General features: G+C 32.8%; 1 protein-coding gene across 10 annotated transcripts in view; it reads left to right on the top strand.

Annotated features, from left to right (window-relative positions):
- Positions 1–17,017, top strand: part of PCDH15 (protocadherin related 15) — an 819,037-nt gene extending 802,020 nt beyond the window's left edge. For 4 of the 10 annotated variants that reach the window (XM_032245632.1, XM_032245630.1, XM_032245629.1 and 1 more), the window contains one exon: positions 248–2,575. In XM_032245632.1, coding sequence (XP_032101523.1) covers positions 248–1,736 — 1,489 coding nt within the window. In that variant the 3' untranslated portion in view covers positions 1,737–2,575. Of the gene's footprint in view, positions 1–247; positions 2,576–5,438; positions 5,458–7,129; positions 7,169–11,393; positions 11,465–12,331; positions 12,441–13,441; positions 14,629–15,873 lie in introns of those variants that run through there. The other 6 variants (XM_032245634.1, XM_032245633.1, XM_032245636.1 and 3 more) reach the window with 4 other exon arrangements.
- Positions 17,018–17,854: the final 837 nt, after the last annotated feature.

Raw genomic sequence — 17,854 nt, 5'->3', positions numbered from 1 at the left:
AGAGATTACTACTTTTTTTTTCATTTGCATTTCTCATTGTACTCACAACTCTAAGATTTTTCTGCCCTACCTTTCTGAGACCAGGGACTTCTTAAAATAATGTCATGCTTTAGTAGGTTAGTATTGTTTGTTCGGCCTTTTATGTTTTTAAGTGTTTAATAGTTATGAGAGCCATAAAAACATCTTTCTCATGAAACCTATGTCACAACTTGTTTCCTTACATTTCATTATCTTCTTTTCTTTCAAGTCTTTTCCTTCTCTACCATTTTCAACAAAGCAGGGGAAATAACTCAGTCTCAGAAGACAGGAAGCATCAACAAGTTGTGATGCCCTTTTCTTCCAATACTATTGAGGCTCACAAGTCAGCTCATGTAGACGGATCACTTAAGAGCAACAAACCGAAGTCTGCAAGAAAATTCACATTTCTCTCTGATGAGGATGCCTTAAGTGCCCATAATCCCCTTTATAAGGAAAACATAAGTCAAGTATCAACAGATCCAGACAATTCACTGAGAACAGATTTTGTAGACCCATTTTTACCCAGAATACAAGCCAAGAGTAAGTCTCTGAGGGGCCCAAGAGAAAAGATTCAGAGGCTGTGGAGTCAGTCAGTCAGCTTACCCAGGAGGCTGAGGAGGAAAGTTCCAAATAGACCAGAGGTCATAAATCTTCAGCAGTGGCAAGGCACCAGGCAGAAAGCTGAAAATGAAAACATTGGAATCTGTACAATCAAAAGAGGTAGCAGCAATCGATTGCTTACAACTGAAGAGGCAAATTTGACAGAGAAAGAGGAAATAAGGCAAGGTGAAACACTGATTATAAAAGGAACAGAACAGTTGAAATCTCTCGCTTCAGACTCTTCATTTTGCTTTCCCAGGCCTCACTTCTCATTCTCCACTTTGCCAACTGTTTCAAGAACTGTGGAACTCAAATCAGAACCTAATGTCATCACTTCTCCTGCTGAGTGTTCCTTGGAACTTTCTCCTTCAAGGCCCTGTGTTTTAAATTCTTCACTCTCTAGGAGAGAGACACCTATTTGTATGTTAGCTGTTGAAACTGAAAGAAATATTTTGGAAAATTTTTCCCATCCACCAAACATCTCCCCTTCTTCTGCCTGTCTCCCTCCTCCTCTTCCTATTTCTCCTCCTCCTCCTCCTCCTGCTCCTGCTCCTCTTGCTCCTCCTCCTGACATTCCTCCTTTTTCTCTTTCTTGTCCTCCTCCTTCTATCCCTCTTCCTCTTCCTCCTCCTTCACATTTTCCACCTTCTATTCCTTCTTCTGGTCCCCAAACTCCACCTCTTCTACCTCCATTTCCAACTCTTCCTCCACCACCTCCTTCTATTCCTTGCCCACCACCTCCTTCAGCTTCATTTCTGTCTACAGAGTGTGTCTGTATAACAGGTATTAAATGCATGAACAACACGATGCCTGCCGAGGAAATTAAGTCCTCTATGACACAGCTATCAACAACAACAGTGTGTAAAACAGACCCTCAGAGAGAACCAAAAGGCATCCTCAAACGTGTTAAAAACTTAGCAGACCTTGAAAAATCAGTAGCTAACATGTACAGTCAAATAGAAAAAAACTATCTACGCACAAATGTTTCAGAACTTCAAACTATGTGCCCTTCAGAAATAACAAATATGGAAATCACAGCTGAACAAAACCCGGAGAATTTGAACAATATTGCCGAGGGAACTGAAAACCAATCTCACAGTCAATCTACTTCGCTGTAATGTTGCTTTTCCTATTTTAGTTGGGCAAACCTTTTGTTGATCATAGTCTTCAAGTTGAACATCAAATCCGAACATCAAAGAAGATTCTATTATTTTACCCCAAATTCAGTGAAATGCAGTTTTTTTCTCATTTTTAATTTAAAAAGATATTAACCTCATCACTACTAACTCATATAATAGATTTACCCTAATTTTTAAACTACAAAGTAGCATTATTTGTTCTACATTTATTTGAAAAGTAAGTAATTTTAATCTCTTTTTAGTGGGAATATGTGGGCATGAAAGTTAGATACGCAACTTAAACTAAAGGCATGTCTATCATGTGAATGCAGTAACTTTTACATTTAGTTTTTGATTATAATTTTATATGAATGTTCCAAGAAAAAAGCAGACTGTTACAGATAAGTTTAAAATGATATTATAGGTTCTGGGTTTTTTTGAAGCCTATGTATTTGGTAAGAAGAAATACTACCAAAGTGAAATGTGATGTACCTAGAATGTAGGCGATGACACACATAAGGTATTTCAAAATAAATCTCAGGTGCTATAACATGTAATCATCTGTTTTCTGATAAGAACATCTTTTACTCTGGCTGGCTTTTATCTTACTAGTATGCTTATGGATTTGATAAATCTTATACATTTTCAATTGCTGTCTTATTCTATTTATTTCTCATTGTGCTTTCCCTTCCCTTCTTTATAATGAAAATAAATCTTGAGTTGTTGACTTTTGTAAGGCATTTCATTCCAACAGATGTTTAAAGTGCTGTTTAATTTTGCTTGTTCGCATTATGTATCATCTCCTTAATTTAAATTTTTTCATAAGATTCCTTTTTAAAGAAAGTTATCTCCAGTTTAATAAATGAAATATAAAAAGCTTAAATAGAAAAATCAAGAGAAATTATATTTGGTGAACCTTTTTTTTGCAGAGGTTTCTGCTCTTTGTTTTAAACAAAGAAAATAAAAATGTATACTCTGGTAAGAAATTTCTGTAGTAATAGTTCTTAGAGCTCCAACTGTTACTTTCAATGAGATCGATTTTAGCTCTCTCTCTCTCTCTATGTATATATATATATATAATGTATAATATGTGATCATCAACTAATTGCTTTGATTTTCCCATGAAATACATGGAGTAAGTTTTATTTGCTGGAAGTTTCACATTTTCAATGCATGTATAAGTATTTGTTTTACTTTGGAGCTTGAACATTTTAGAAGACAGAAGTCTGCACAGAGAAGGGTACAATTCTGAAATACAGGCAAAGTCACACCTAATAATTATTATTGGAAGTGTATGAATATAGGTGGAGAGCCCTACAATGCATAATTTCAGAGGTTTTCTTTAGCCCTTATATTTCTTCAATAATTTGACCTGGCATTCCTAATTAACAAGATCTGGCAGAAAACAATCTGTAAATCTAAGTTATTTTTATTAGCCCATCTGCTTCAAATTCTTTTCATCCAAATCAAGCGTAATGAGTTTCTTGGGGTTCTTGAACATGATTTTTTTCTTTCTTTCACTGAAAAACTTCAGTTGGAGTTTTTGTTGGCAGCTGGTCATATGCATGAGAACTTGTGCTATTTGGCGGACTCTGACAAGGTATTAATCACAACTGTGTAAGCCTTTAATGTGAGTGTGTCTTTTTAAAGCTAACACCTACCAACATTTTGCAAATGTAAAATTTATAATTTCTTGATTAAAAAAAAATCTATAAATAGTGACAAAAGAAATATGAGAAATCTAAAAAACATTTGTTTAGGTACCTAAAGCCTTATTAAATTGGTATATTGCCTTTTTGGATAACATTTTAGTATTTTCATAATTGAAAATTTTATTATTCTATACTTCTTAATTGAAACATAGATACCCATGTTTAATCCAGTCTTTTTCTGACATACTGTATTTGGAGGTTCCCAATGTTTTTATGAAGCATAAAATTCAGTTAAAATATCTTCTATATGAGACATTTTAGTATTATATGAGCACACAAGCCTAAATATTAATCCTTCTCTCAAAATCTAACAGCTTACAACCAGACACTAGAAAAATAACACTGTTTTCTCTCTATTTAGTATAATCCCATTAGTGCATAAGAAATAATTAGATACCTTTTAAATAAAGACTTAAAGATGACCATACGTCTGTCCTTATTGTTAAAAGTAAACAGCGATACATATAAATGATATTAAATAATTAATACACATTGATTATAAATTGCATGAAAAGGTGAATCACTATTATATGAACTGGCTGTATAAGTATCAATAGTCATGTTTTGAAAGTACACAGATAAAGTAAGTCGTGGTTCTGTTATGTACCTCTTTCAAGTCACTTTCTGCCTTTGCGCTAAGACAAGCAATACAAAATAACTGAATAAAAGGCAACAAAAATGTTAATGGGAACAGTATAGTTTACCTATTAATATTTTATTTTCCACATTGATGGAAAGCATTGCTAATAAAATGAGTCAGAAGAAATATTCTAAAAAATAAAGCCTGGCACTGATTGGATATTTTATAAGGGATATGACTCAGTTGGCATTGTTAAAATCTAAATATGAGCTTTCTCTACTTGAGTTATATCTTAAAAATATAAACTTGGTAAAAGTTGAAAACATCTAGATTTCAAAAGGCTCTGGAAGGATTATCAGTTTTATAAATATTGGCAGAACTGTGTAAGCACTCTGCAAATTCACTGCAGAACCATTTTAAAGAATAAATTGAGAGGCTTTAGTAAGCATTGTATTTACGTTTTACTAACAGTTTCAATGTACAATGCATTAACCACATAAGATGCTTTCTGATAAGCAGACTTACTTTGTGAAGGCCTCAAAAAAAATTTTTTTTAAACTTTTTACAGAGATTGTTTTGTTGGGCTTTAGAAAGTTATGCATGTGTCTCTTTGTAAGAAATCTTCATTAGACCTAATAATTCTATATAACATGGTTGACGGCGTCAGTCTAACACTTTAGATTAACTGCCTAATAAATAACAAACAAACAGAACATTTTCATTATTGGTAATATTTAACTTTGAAAACTCTATATTCTTTTTGCTCTCTCAAATATAGTCAAATGTTTTACCGTCTTATCATGTGTGAACTCTATAAATCTCTATGTTATATTGAATATTTGGCTATTAAAGCTCTAAAAACTTCTTTAATTTCTAATAATATAACTGACCCGGAGAGGACAGTCAATAGTTTGTGTTAACTATTTTTAGAATTAAATTAACATAGAGAATATATCATACAATCATTTGAAAGAATATATTCAAGTCATGGAGATAATTTTCATCCTGTGTTTATTACATTCTTCATGTATGAAACATATCTCTTTCCCTAAGGATTAGTATATGTATCAAGACTTGTGTATAAAAGAGATCATGTATATTTTTCATCCCAATTGATAATAGCAGAGTCTAAGTTTGTCATTATACACTATTAAAATAAAATAGATATTGCATGTTTTCTTGTTCATATGGAACTAGGCTCTAGGTTGATCATTATTTTAGTAATTCAGGCACGAAACTGTGATCTTCCTGTTTTGATAATGCCACAAAATATATTTCCCAGTGAGATAGTGTTTAGTAGAAATTATCTTCTCAGTTTTACTCAGATTTTTTAGAAGCCCTTATCTATAATTTTATTTAATATGAAAATCTAAGATGTTTAATACTGATTTATTTATTTCTGCCTTGCAGGAGAGGTTATGCATCAGAGGTAAGGGCTTTATGGTGATACTGTCATATCAAGCGTACTAGGAAGATACCTGTGTAAGAGGCAGGACTAATGTGCATTCTTTTGAACTAGGTTATTTTCTTTGATTTCAACAAAAACTTATAAGTATGTTATTTATTTTCTCTTATATGTTGCTTCCTTGTTTCGAAGTTTTAAATCAGTCATTCAGTGGTTAAAGATCAGCTTGCTTACCTTTTTTGTTTGTTTCGTTTTTTTCTTTTGGCTTAGTATTCTGACATTTCCCCAGACTTGTTTGTCTAAGGCTATACATCTTATTTAGAAACTAGGATTACTGCCTGTAGTCCCAGCTACTCAGGAGGTTGAGGCAGGAGAATCGCTTGAACCCAGAAAGTGGAGATTGCAGTAAGCCAGGATTGTGCCACTGCACTACGGCCTGGGCAGCAGAGTGAGACTCTGTCTCAAAAAGAAGTAAAAGAAACTAGGACTACTTAACTTTTGATCTTTTTGCCAGTCCCAGGCTCCATCCTATCACAATGTTAAATCTTGAGATCCTAAAGATTTTTAAAATAATCAGAATGTTACAAAGCTTTGGGTTTTCTACTGTGTTAATTTTATTCTGTTTGCAGAGAATCTGCCGGGCATTCTGGCCAAAGGTATTTGGCCAGCTGTACTGCAAGTGATGTTATCAATGAAGTCCCTGTGAACATAGTTTGATTTAGCATACAGCTTCTCAATCAAGAGAAGTATTTGTCCTAATAATAATATGACCTAACTGGATTATAGTTTAGAATGAATCATGAGTAAAATAACTCACCAACTATATTATAAAAAGGACATCCCTTCAGTCAAATGATTGTTCTACTAGCCAGTTTAAATGGTGGGTTCAGTGATGGAATTACCTCCCAGAACCTCACTGCCCACTTTTCCAATATTTATTTTAAGATATGATGTTTTTCCCTCCAAAGAGTTACTAACACCAAAATTTGAATTGTGTATCTTGTTCCTGTCTGACTAAAGTCTTAATTGTCATGAAACAGATCAATGGTGACTGTATTATCTTTAAATAAATACAAGTGACAGAAGGAAGAGGCAGGAAGCAATTCCTAACAAATCTGATAATGAATGACTTTCCTAATCATTCTGAAAGCACAAGTAATGTTTTAATGCAAGAAATCCACACTTTGGTGAGAAGAAGGAGTGGAAAGCATGTCTTAAATATGATGATGATACATTACAACTTTATCATTTTTTTGTGTTCTACTCTTCTTCCCAATGAACCTGATCAAATTTAATGTGATTGGGAAGGAAAAAAAGAAGGGCAACTTAAAACAGGGTTAAACTTGATAAAAGTGATTATATGACACAAAGCACTTTTAGAAACATAAATAACTCTTTGTACTGTGAGGCTTAACAAAAAATAAATCTTTCTGGATTCCTGTTTATTAAGGCTATTAAATTTGTCATTAACTAAAAGAGTGATGAAATTAAAACAAATCAATTATTTTCTGTTGCACTATAAAGAATTAGTCAAAACATTGAATGCTTTTGGTAGCTAACACATGAATAATGAATCATAATCCCAAGGTAATACATTTTAAACTGTCGCCTTTCTTTCCTCTCTTCTCAATCATGATCTATCTTTTCCATCTGAATTATTTTCTAAATCTTTTTCTGTTTTAATTTCCTTTGACAGCAACAGCAACTGCTGAGACCCTCTCTTCTTAAACCAGAGGTATCAATTTTCATTTTCTTTTCAACCTCGCTGAGTCTTCACTGTGACTTTAAGATCTATTGTATTAATAATTCATGCAGGCAGAGTGAGTGTCTGCCATTGTGGCGTAATTTTACAAGGAAGAGGAAAGAGTCTTGCAAAATAACTTAAAAAAAAAAAGAAAAAGAAACCCAAAAGTCATCTCCCCGAGTTGTTGGTAGCTCAACTTTCACATTTTTAGCTTTATTCTCTGGGATTTAGAAAAATAAGGCCATTGTTCCTAATAAATACGAGCTGTTCATTGAATAAAGCAATTAATGAACCTGACCGTAGTTACTTGTCTTAATCAAATCTGGATTCATCTATCTATTTCTGACATCAGATTTAGATTATGCAAAGTTTAAAGAGAGAATGCTGATATCTGTACTGAAATATCATTTTATGTAATTCAAACTACTGCTTTTGGACATATATATATTACAAATTGCCTATGACATTTTCTTCTGTAATGTGAAAAAGATATTTAGTAGAATAAATACATATTATTTTTATTTATGTTTATATACATGATTTAAAAATGAAAATAAGTACAATCATCCTACTTTTTCTTTTTTGGCAAATTTGGTATTTTGTAAGCTCCACATACAAAAATTCTATTCCTTTTCCTTGAATACAGAATTCTATCTTTGTTAAAGAAAGACATTTCTTGGTTAAAATCTACTTCTCAAAATCTGGAGGTTGGGTGGAAGAAATATTATTAAACTTTTATAAGATTTTAGCAAAAATTTCTATAGAGAGGGCTCCATTAAATGTTGAATTAGAAAACTCAGGATTGAAATCCAAACTCCAATTACTTTATGCAAGATCTTAATCAAGAAATACATCTGCCGAACATCAATTTCATCTTCTATAAAATGTTGCCAGTGATATCTAATATGTAAAAGTTCCTATCTCAACAACTGAAACATGACAGGAAGAAATCCAGTAAATGATAATTATTGTTGTTTTGCTTTTGCATCAGCATAAATGTTTATCATAATTAAATACTAAGTTAATTCTATGTCTTCCCTGTGTATACAGGAAAATGAAATTTAAAAATCACATTAAATGTTTGATCTACCCCCATAATCACTTTTTAGTATATTATTTTGCATACTTTTCTAAAATCTGGATTTCAGCAAGTAAGGGGTTGTTATAGTCAACTAGGACTGTGAGGAACAGCAAAAACGGCCACCATTCCATTGTTGACTCAGGGATCTAACTGGTCACCATATCCTTCCTCAGTTTTTTTTTTTTTTTTTTTTTTTTTGAAGGTTTTGATTATTTCCTCCTGCTAGCTCCTATGGCTCTTTACTCAACTCAGAACTACAGAGTGACTGACTCAATCAAGGGCTATCTTGCTGAGTTTCCTGGGTTCTCATCCCCATCCCTTCGATCCTTCTTATTACATTTTTTCTTTCGATGGAGACTCACTCTGCCTCCAGGCTGGAGTGCAGTGGCATGATCTCGATTCACTGCAACCTCTACCTCCCGGGTTCAAGCAATTCCCCTGCCTCAGCCTCCTGAGTAGCTGGGACTACAGGTATACGCGACCACGCCCGGCTAATTATTTATCGTTATGTTAGTAGAGACAGAGTTTTACCATGTTGACCACAATACTCTCTATCTCCAGACAGTGATTTGCCCGCCTCAGCATCCCAAAGTGCTGGGATCACAGGTGCGAGCCACTGCCCCTGGACATTTTAAAGCAGTTGATGCCAGATCTGCACTGTAGTTAGCAAAAGCTGAGTGTTATTTTCCCTTAATGAAAACAAAAATGTATTTATGTAAAGAAAATTCTTTGATTCTGACTTCTATATCCGAAATCCACTAAGTTGCATTATTTCTTCATAAATATTTGCTTGAAATTTTTATTTTTTCTTCCTTACTATTACTAAATGTTGTTAAAAGTCGACTTCAAACTGTTTGAAGCTATTTTCTCAGTATCTGTATGTATTTAATTAAACATGCATTGATCAAGCAGTTTAAAAATATTAGTTCTGAGACCTATTTGCTTCATTTAAACCAGTATCATTACACTGGGTTTTACATGCCTTAAAATTCTTAGTTTACCAATAGGACACATATTTTTTACAAAGCACTTAGTTTGAAATAACTTAAACGTAGACTTTAACTTTGTCCCAGTTTCTTCCAGGACTTTCTTAACCTCATCCCTTTCCCCACCTCAACCTTCCTATAATAAACATATTTTTTATTGAAATAAAATGTGCGCCCATGAAAAAGTATAAACCATACTGTATATCTAGATGAATTTTTACAAAGTGCACATGCCTGTACGCTCCTGTATGTCAACACCTAGATATCAGTTCTCCTTCCCCAACCACTGGCCTGGCATGTAATACATCCTTTCATCCATTCTTGAAGTTTATATAAATGCAGCGATATAATATCTTTCATCGGCACCTGACCTACATTGCTCAACATTCTGTTTGCAAGAGCAACATATGTTGCTGTGTATTGTAGTAGCATGTTTATCTCATGGACTTTTACATTGTTTCCAATTTGGGACTATTATGAATAATGTGTTTGTCATAAATGTACCTATTTCTGTTGAGTGTTTACAAATTTAAATTCTGCGAAAGAAGAAATTATTATATTTAACTTCAGTACTATTGCAAAACATATTTTAAAATGTTTTACCAATTAATAATCTCCCCAGACATATATGAGAGTTTTAGTTATTCCATGCCCCTGCAAATACATAGTATTTCATTGTGTTTTTTTTTAAAAAATGTTAGTCATTTAAAATGAATAAACTGTACTAGTTTTAACATCAAAATTGGATTCCTTTAGAGCAGGTTCACAAAGTATTTGTAAACTATAAAATTATAAGATAGAAGAGCTAATGCAAATGTAAATAACTATAGGATCTAGGGTAGTAATGTAAGTGAATGGAGTTTATTAGGCACAAAGCAATAGCAGATGGCAGATTTCATACCAACTAGGGTATAAATGTAGAAAAGTATAGTAGGGGATACTGTCATCAACAGGAGAGAACATGCTTGCTGTAAAAATTAGTCTGGCCACCTAGATTCTTGGAATGTAAAAATATGATCCTAGTGTTTCCATCTTTTTATTTTTCAAGAGAAACCAACATCCACATTTTTGGTGTCATTTTCTGATTAGCATTATTAATAATGAATTCAGTTTTTAAAAATGATGTTGGTCACACCAAGCACAACTGAGGATTCTTGTCCATATGTATCATGCAGGCTGTAAATTTCCACACTTTGTAAATGACGTAGTTATTCCCTCAGAGGAGGGCACTTTTTCCTGACTCATTACTATTACTGGATCAACACAATTAAAATTTTATAAATAACAGATGATAGCAATATGTGCCAATCTATTTTCCTGTGAGTACCTATACTTTTCTTCCTCTCTTCTCTCATTCCATTGCAAAATTAATTTGTTTAACCTTTGCCATTTAAATTGCTTAACATGTTAGAGTTTAAAAGGGAAATGTAGGGATATTGTATTTGATAGTTATCAGAAACTGTCTTCACAAGTGTGTCTCAAGAAAAACACCTTTTTATAAGAGTAGAGTTTAGCAAAATTTAGTATTTTTAGAGTTTAGAACTGGAAATATTAAAAGGGCCTCTATTCTAACAAATTCTTTTTTTTAATTTAAAAATATTAAATTTAGAATTAGCAGTATGTTTTAAAGTATAAACATCGTTGGGAAACATTACACATGAACTTAAACATCATCTGATAACAAGAATTTATCAGAACAGTTTTCATGAATAGAAGAATACTGTATAGTAGAGAACTGTGAGTGGAAAGATGAACAAATGCTACAGATACAGTGTTATAATTATCCTCAAGACCAACATCACTTAATAATTTAAGTTAAAATTCAGTTAAATATTAACTGACATCCAAAAACACATGATCATCTGCAAGTTTTAACAGATTTGTCATGAGAAAAAAATTACTCTTTTCCCCTTCAGGTCAAATAACATAACCTTATTTTATATCCAATAGTTACAGCCAGAATAAAAAAGGAATATGTTTAACGCTTTTAAATAGCATTATTTTAATTGCTTTAACTAACACTTGTATTTAAAGTTATTTTGGCAGGAGTGTTTTGAGAGTCATCAAATTCTAGGTGTGGAAATCTGACTTTGAGCTGAAACATGACAAGAATTTGTTTTCAAATGCAGCTTTTCTTTTTGAACAATAGGAATTATCCATGGAGTCTGGAATTGATCCTGGCCAGGAATATGGACAAGATTATTACAGTTATGAGCATGGGTACATCTTCAGATTTCTTTATTAAGATTCATATTTTAATATTTTACTGTTATTAAATGGTTATTACCAGAATTTGTTTTTAATGTCATGTTGATCTCACTGGTATAATATTTAAAAATTAGTAGTATATCTAGCTTTAATTTTAACCAAGTTTTAATGGTTTTTCTATATTGAGTTCCATACTGATATTTTACCTTGACATGGATTGCAATTCTAGAAATGCGGTAAAATTATTCAAAGTTATTTAGATGGGAAATAGATGTCAGACATGTTTGCTCAATTCCTGAATTCACCATTTCTTTCATATGAGATGTTAATGTTTTATCTAATCAATAAGTTTAAATTTTGCCCAAGAACAGTTAAGAAGCAGAAAACATATCTTAGAATCCAGTGATAAGTATCTCAAAAGTCACTTATACACATATAAATTTGCTACTTTCAAAAAAATCCTGAAGAAAACACTACAGACCATGTTTGAAGCAACCTACTGCTATTAATATACAGATGTAATATTCTGAATGAGCCATTACACTTTTCCAAAATATCTATTTTGTGTACTGAATTATTCAGCTAGTTAAGACACAATATGGCTTTTTCCTCATTCTAGTTTCTCTAAAAACTAATATCTGAAATAACTCAACTCTCTCTATTGTTATTCCAGGATACCATTATGGCAAAAATCATTGGTCATCAGGTAGTAGTTTGAACTCTATAGTTTTGTAACTAATTTATAAGGAGCCTAATAAGTGCTGTATAAATATCTGTCAATTGAATGGTGGAAGCAAAAGAAGAAAACAGAGATGATTCATGGTAGATTCTACAGAAATCTCATGGCAAACTGTTTAAAGCTGCAAGTTTCTATTACAGGTATGAAATGCCTCAATATGGGAGTCGCCGTCGACTGTTACCGCCGGCTGGACAGGAGGAATATGGTGAGGTGGTTGGTGAAGCTGAGGAAGACTATGAGGAGGAAGAGGTAATTACTGTAACTTCATTATGTAAGATAATATTCCAAGAAAAATATTGTTTAACCCTATGTGACTAGCAGCTATAGAACATTTCAACTTTCAGAAATTCCATTCATTTAATACTTGCTTTTCATAGAAATTTAACAGTGCTGACTGCTTCATTGCCTTGTCTTTGGAGGAAAATTAATTCTTGGTAATTTAATTTTTTTCTTCCATAAAATGTTAAACATTTGAAAACATTTGTTACAATAAAAATTAAAAAATTGTTTTCTAAAATTTGAAATGTTGCTCCTTAAAGACATAATCAAATATATTTTAAAGTTCTGCAATACAGTAGATACCTGTATTCCCACATTATCTAGCAAAACTAAAAGCCATGAAAAAATAGAGTCTCCATCTTTCAATTATCAGGGAAAAGTAAATCATTTGCACTAATAATTTTCAAGGGATTATATAATTTATATTTAAATTAGCATGAGTCATTTCTATTAAATTATTATACTTTGTCATTACTATTTATTTTGCAAATTTATGCAAAAACAATAAGAACGAATAAATATCACTGTGGCTTTAACATGTACAAACTTTAATACAATAGATTTCTTATAAAATGAGATAAATTGTCATATTTTGTGATTTAAAATTCTTAGAGTTTAGTTTAAGAGAATACAGAAAGCTATTAACCAAAAACTAGTGACAGAAGAAGGAAGAGGCAATAATTCTTTCTTTTTAATTTGATCTGAGATGCAAAATAAACTTTGAGTAATAAAAAAGAAAATTAATAGATTTGGGTATTGTAAAGTATGAGCCAAAATAAAATAATTTACTTTCTCCTAATCACCTTCTGTGTATATGCAGTAGAAATTTTTGTGGTTGTTTTCTGAAGCCAGTTACATAACATGCATAAAGCTATCACCCACAGATTCCTTCCTGCGTAACTTATGTGGGACAAGGTCATATCATATCTATCCCCAAGCTGACACTTCAATTGCATTTTCACAATTTTCAGGAAGAGCCAAAGAAAATTAAAAAACCAAAAGTTGAAATTAGAGAGCCTAGCGAGGAGGAAGAAGTAGTTGTAACTATCGAAAAGCCACCAGCAGCTGAACCTACATACACAACATGGAAGAGAGCCAGGATATTCCCCATGATTTTTAAGAAAGTTAGAGGGTTAGCTGATAAAAGAGGCATCGTTGACCTTGAGGGAGAAGAGTGGCAGAGACGCCTTGAAGAAGAAGATAAAGATTATTTGAAACTCACTCTGGACCAAGAGGAAGCAACAGAAAGCACTGTAGAATCGGAGGAGGAATCTTCCAGCGACTACACTGAATACAGTGAAGAAGAATCTGAGTTCAGTGAGTCTGAGACTACGGAAGAGGAATCTGAGTCAGAGACACCCTCTGAGGAGGAGAGTTCTACCCCTGAATCAGAAGAATCCGAATCCACAGAGTCAGAAGGAGAAAAAGCAAGGAAAAACATTGTGCTTGCAAGAAGGCCCGTTGTTGAGGAGGTCAAGGAAGTCAAGAGAAGGAAGGAGGAGGAGCCACAAGAAGAACAAAAAGAACCTAAGGTGGAAGAAGAAGAACTCTCAGAAGAAGAAGAAAGTGGACTGGCCCCTGTGGAAGAAATTACAGACCTTGAAGCTCAAGATGTCCCTGAAGAGGGCAGTGCAGAATCAGCTTCAGTGGAAGGAGCTGTGGAAAGTGAGGAGGAATCAGAATCGGGTAGTAGCAGTAGTAGTGAAAGTCAGTCTGGAGGTCCTTGGGGCTATCAGGTGCCAGCGTATGACAGAAGCAAGAATGCAAACCAAAAAAAATCGCCAGGAGCAAACTCTGAAGGTTACAACACAGCACTTTAAAAGAGATCACAGTAGGTGGGAGTTTTGCTGTGATGAGTGCTCTCGTGTGCAGTGTCTTCTGTGTGTTCTCTAAAGTGACACTTGAAAGGGAGGAAATTCATCATGATTTTGATATGACTTATGATCAGAGGCATGCCAGAAAAGTGAATATATATGCTTTCCAAATTGATTTGTATATTAGACGGTATTAGAGTAAAACTGACTAAGCCTTCCTATATTAGTAAATCAGAACACATGCAATCAGCTAATCAATATTTAACATTTACTGGTGGGATTTTTGTTAATGCAACATGGCATTATGTATTATCAGTGACACTCTATTAGAATGGATGGCATATATACATTATATATGTTTTTATATCATCTTTCAAAATAAATACTAAGACGATCTCCAACAAATTATATCTTTAACAGTGTATTCATCTGGCAAAAAGATTATAAAAAGCATCATGAACATGTTTAAATAAGTTTGTATCTGCAACTTCAAATACTAGGAGTCAAATGAAATAACATTTTTCAATTAAAAGTTATTGTACCTTATTTCCTATTGTTATTCTGAGTTACAGTGGATTTAAAAATAAATGTAACAATTATAAATTTTTTCTAGGTAAATAAACAATAATTAATTCTGAGAGACAGGTCTGAAAATCAGAATGCATGCAATGTGTTGATAGTTCACATATTCCAAAAATGCAATACTATTTTGAAAAAAACAGTATTGTTTGACCCTTGCCTCTTGCTATTTCTAATGTTGATTGGTGAACTTCAAATTAATTTGTGAAAATGTCCATTGAGTTCCAGTTGCTTACAAAAGAAAAGTTTAGTAAAATTAGCTTTCAGTTTTGTGTTTTACTAGGTAAATTATGCAGGCTGAGAAGATATTTTAAGTTAATATATCTAAATGCACTCTGCAGAGGTCTTATTGTATAAATAAGCTTGTCTATAATAGCCTGCCCTTAAAATACTCCAATATTATGATTTCCCAGTTGGTTTTCCATACGCCAACTACAAAAGTAAAACAAACAAAAACAAAACAGAAAACATATCTAAATGGGACAACCCAGAAAATCAGGAGACTTCAAGTAAATAAATGCATTAAATTACAAGAAAGTTTTGGCTAAGTAACGAATACCTTAACAATTAGAATCATGTGGTTTCAAAATATTTTTAAAATCCTGGAACAGAAGCATTAATATGAACAGAATGTACTAAAGCTGTTCATTCCTTTCAATTTAACTTCCCTGAATAATATAGCAGCTGTCAAATAGTGGATCAGATCCTTACATAAAAATAATACATTTTTTCCATATGGATCAGTAATTTGATCTAAAAGAATATATGTGTTTCCTGAAATGTCTGCTTTCCATCTCAGCAATACATTTTTCAAACATTAATAAGCTCTAAAGCCAGTAAACAATTGGTGAAAATAAATGTATTTTAATAAAGACTTGCTTCCATCTCTCTTGAGTGATTTACCTTTGATAGCTTTCTAAATGTCATAGTTTTGGATTTCACAGGCAGTGTAATCTTTGCCTTTTTAATTTATTTCATAGTAACTCACATATTTTTTCTTATTTTGTCAGTGGGCAAGAAAAAGAATGATCAAGTTAGTTGTTGATCGAGACTATGAAAGCAGCTCAACTGGAGAAGACAGCGCTCCTGAATGTCAGAGAAACCGTCTTCACCATTCCAATATCCACAGTAATATCAATGGCAATATATATATTGCACAGAATGGTTCTGTGGTGAGAACCCGCCGTGCCTGCCTCACAGACAACGTAAAAGTTGTTTCCCCTGTTCGATTGGGAAGGCACTTTAAGAAACTAGACAAATTGGCAGTGACACATGAGGAGAATGTGCCTCTGAACACATTATCAAAGGGGCCATTTTCTACTGAGAAAATGAATGCAAGACCAACTCTGGTTACATTTGCCCCTTGCCCTGTGGGGACTGACAATACAGCAGTGAAGCCACTGGGGAACAGGCTGAAAAGCACAGTTGAACAGGAGTCCATGATTGACAGTAAGAACATCAAGGAGGCTCTGGAATTTCATAGTGACCACACACAGTCGGATGATGAAGAGCTTTGGATGGGCCCCTGGAACAACCTTCATATACCAATGACAAAACTGTGACCAATTTTTTAAAAAGTTATTTTAATTTTTACTTCAGTTTTTAATAAACTGTGCTTTTTATTGTCACTGAGAAAACAATGTATGGAATTTATATCATTCACACAAGCTAAAACTTTGAATATACTTTACAGTTTTAAAAGAGATTTGCACTCACATTGTTATCAATTAACTGTTTTTTCCCCAGAAAATCCTTTTGGAGATACTCTCACTAAATAATCTGTCATTTAAATGTTTAGCTGTTTTGTTGGGTCTTGAATTTTTTTCATTTTAATAAACCAGAAATAATTACTAAGTAATCATTTATATTTTATTGATTAACCTAGATTATGCTTTATTTCAAGCTCCACAAAACCTATTTGGTACATGTAATTTTATTTTCATAGCCAAAAGGGAAAAACAGAATTAATTAGAGGATATTTACAGGCAATGAGTTTATACAGTTGCTCTCTATACTGCCCTAGTTTTTTAAATGAAAGATGGAATTGCAAAGTAATAGTAAATGAGGGAATCACCTGTAAATTATTTTAAATCATGAGATTGTTTTCTTTATTGTCCAGCATAAAGGTTTTCACATTTTACCGTAAATATATATATATATATATATATATATATATATATATATATCTTGACCCTTTAGAAAACAACTTGAAGTCTTATCTCTTTTTATCAATATTATTTACAATAATATCCTCTGGTCCTTCCACCCCATATCAAATATGGTAGATAATTTAGTTTAATCATTGGAGGTTCAATTATTGTTTGGCACAACATAGAAGTCTCACCCTTAGCAAAAGCTTTTAGGGAAGTGAGAAAGGTTCAAATAAGCAATAAAACATCTACAACCACAATTTCATAATGGAAGACATGGCAAGGTTAGGGAAGTCTCACATTAATGTCACTGGACTTGAATAGTTTGTAAACTTAGCATATCAGAATAAAGGAATTTGGCAGGGTCAAAATTTATATAATATATGAAGCCTATAAAGGCTATGAATTCATAACTTCAAATGTTGTGTTTAACTTCTTCCATCTTCAGTTTATAGAATATTTAATGCACATATTAGGTGCCTAAAGTCCAGAACAGGAAATCATTGCCTGGGCATTTTTTAAAATCAAAGAATATAGTCTTGATTTTTTTTTACCATCGAACAAAGCACAGTGTTTCATCATAAATAGAAATGAAAACAGAATATCCTTTAAAAAAAATTGCCTTGTGTGTTGCTTATTTTCCAGATGTAAAAAGAATGAAATGACATAGATTAAGAGAATTCAGAATTCTACTGAACATTACTTAGTATGATATAGATGTAGCTCACCTCAAATTTTGCACAGTATTGACGAAGTTTAGGTTTTAATGAAATTCCCTCATGCATGTTTAATATAAGGTTGAAGGATTGAATAATGCACCATTATTTATTCCCCTCTTACA

Source organism: Sapajus apella, unplaced genomic scaffold (genome assembly GCF_009761245.1).
Source record: "Sapajus apella isolate SASKATOON/1434 unplaced genomic scaffold, GSC_monkey_1.0 scaffold58, whole genome shotgun sequence".
NCBI classification, from domain to species: Eukaryota; Metazoa; Chordata; class Mammalia; order Primates; family Cebidae; genus Sapajus; species Sapajus apella.
Note: the sequence above shows the minus strand (reverse complement) of the source record. Positions and strands in the feature narration are given on the sequence as shown.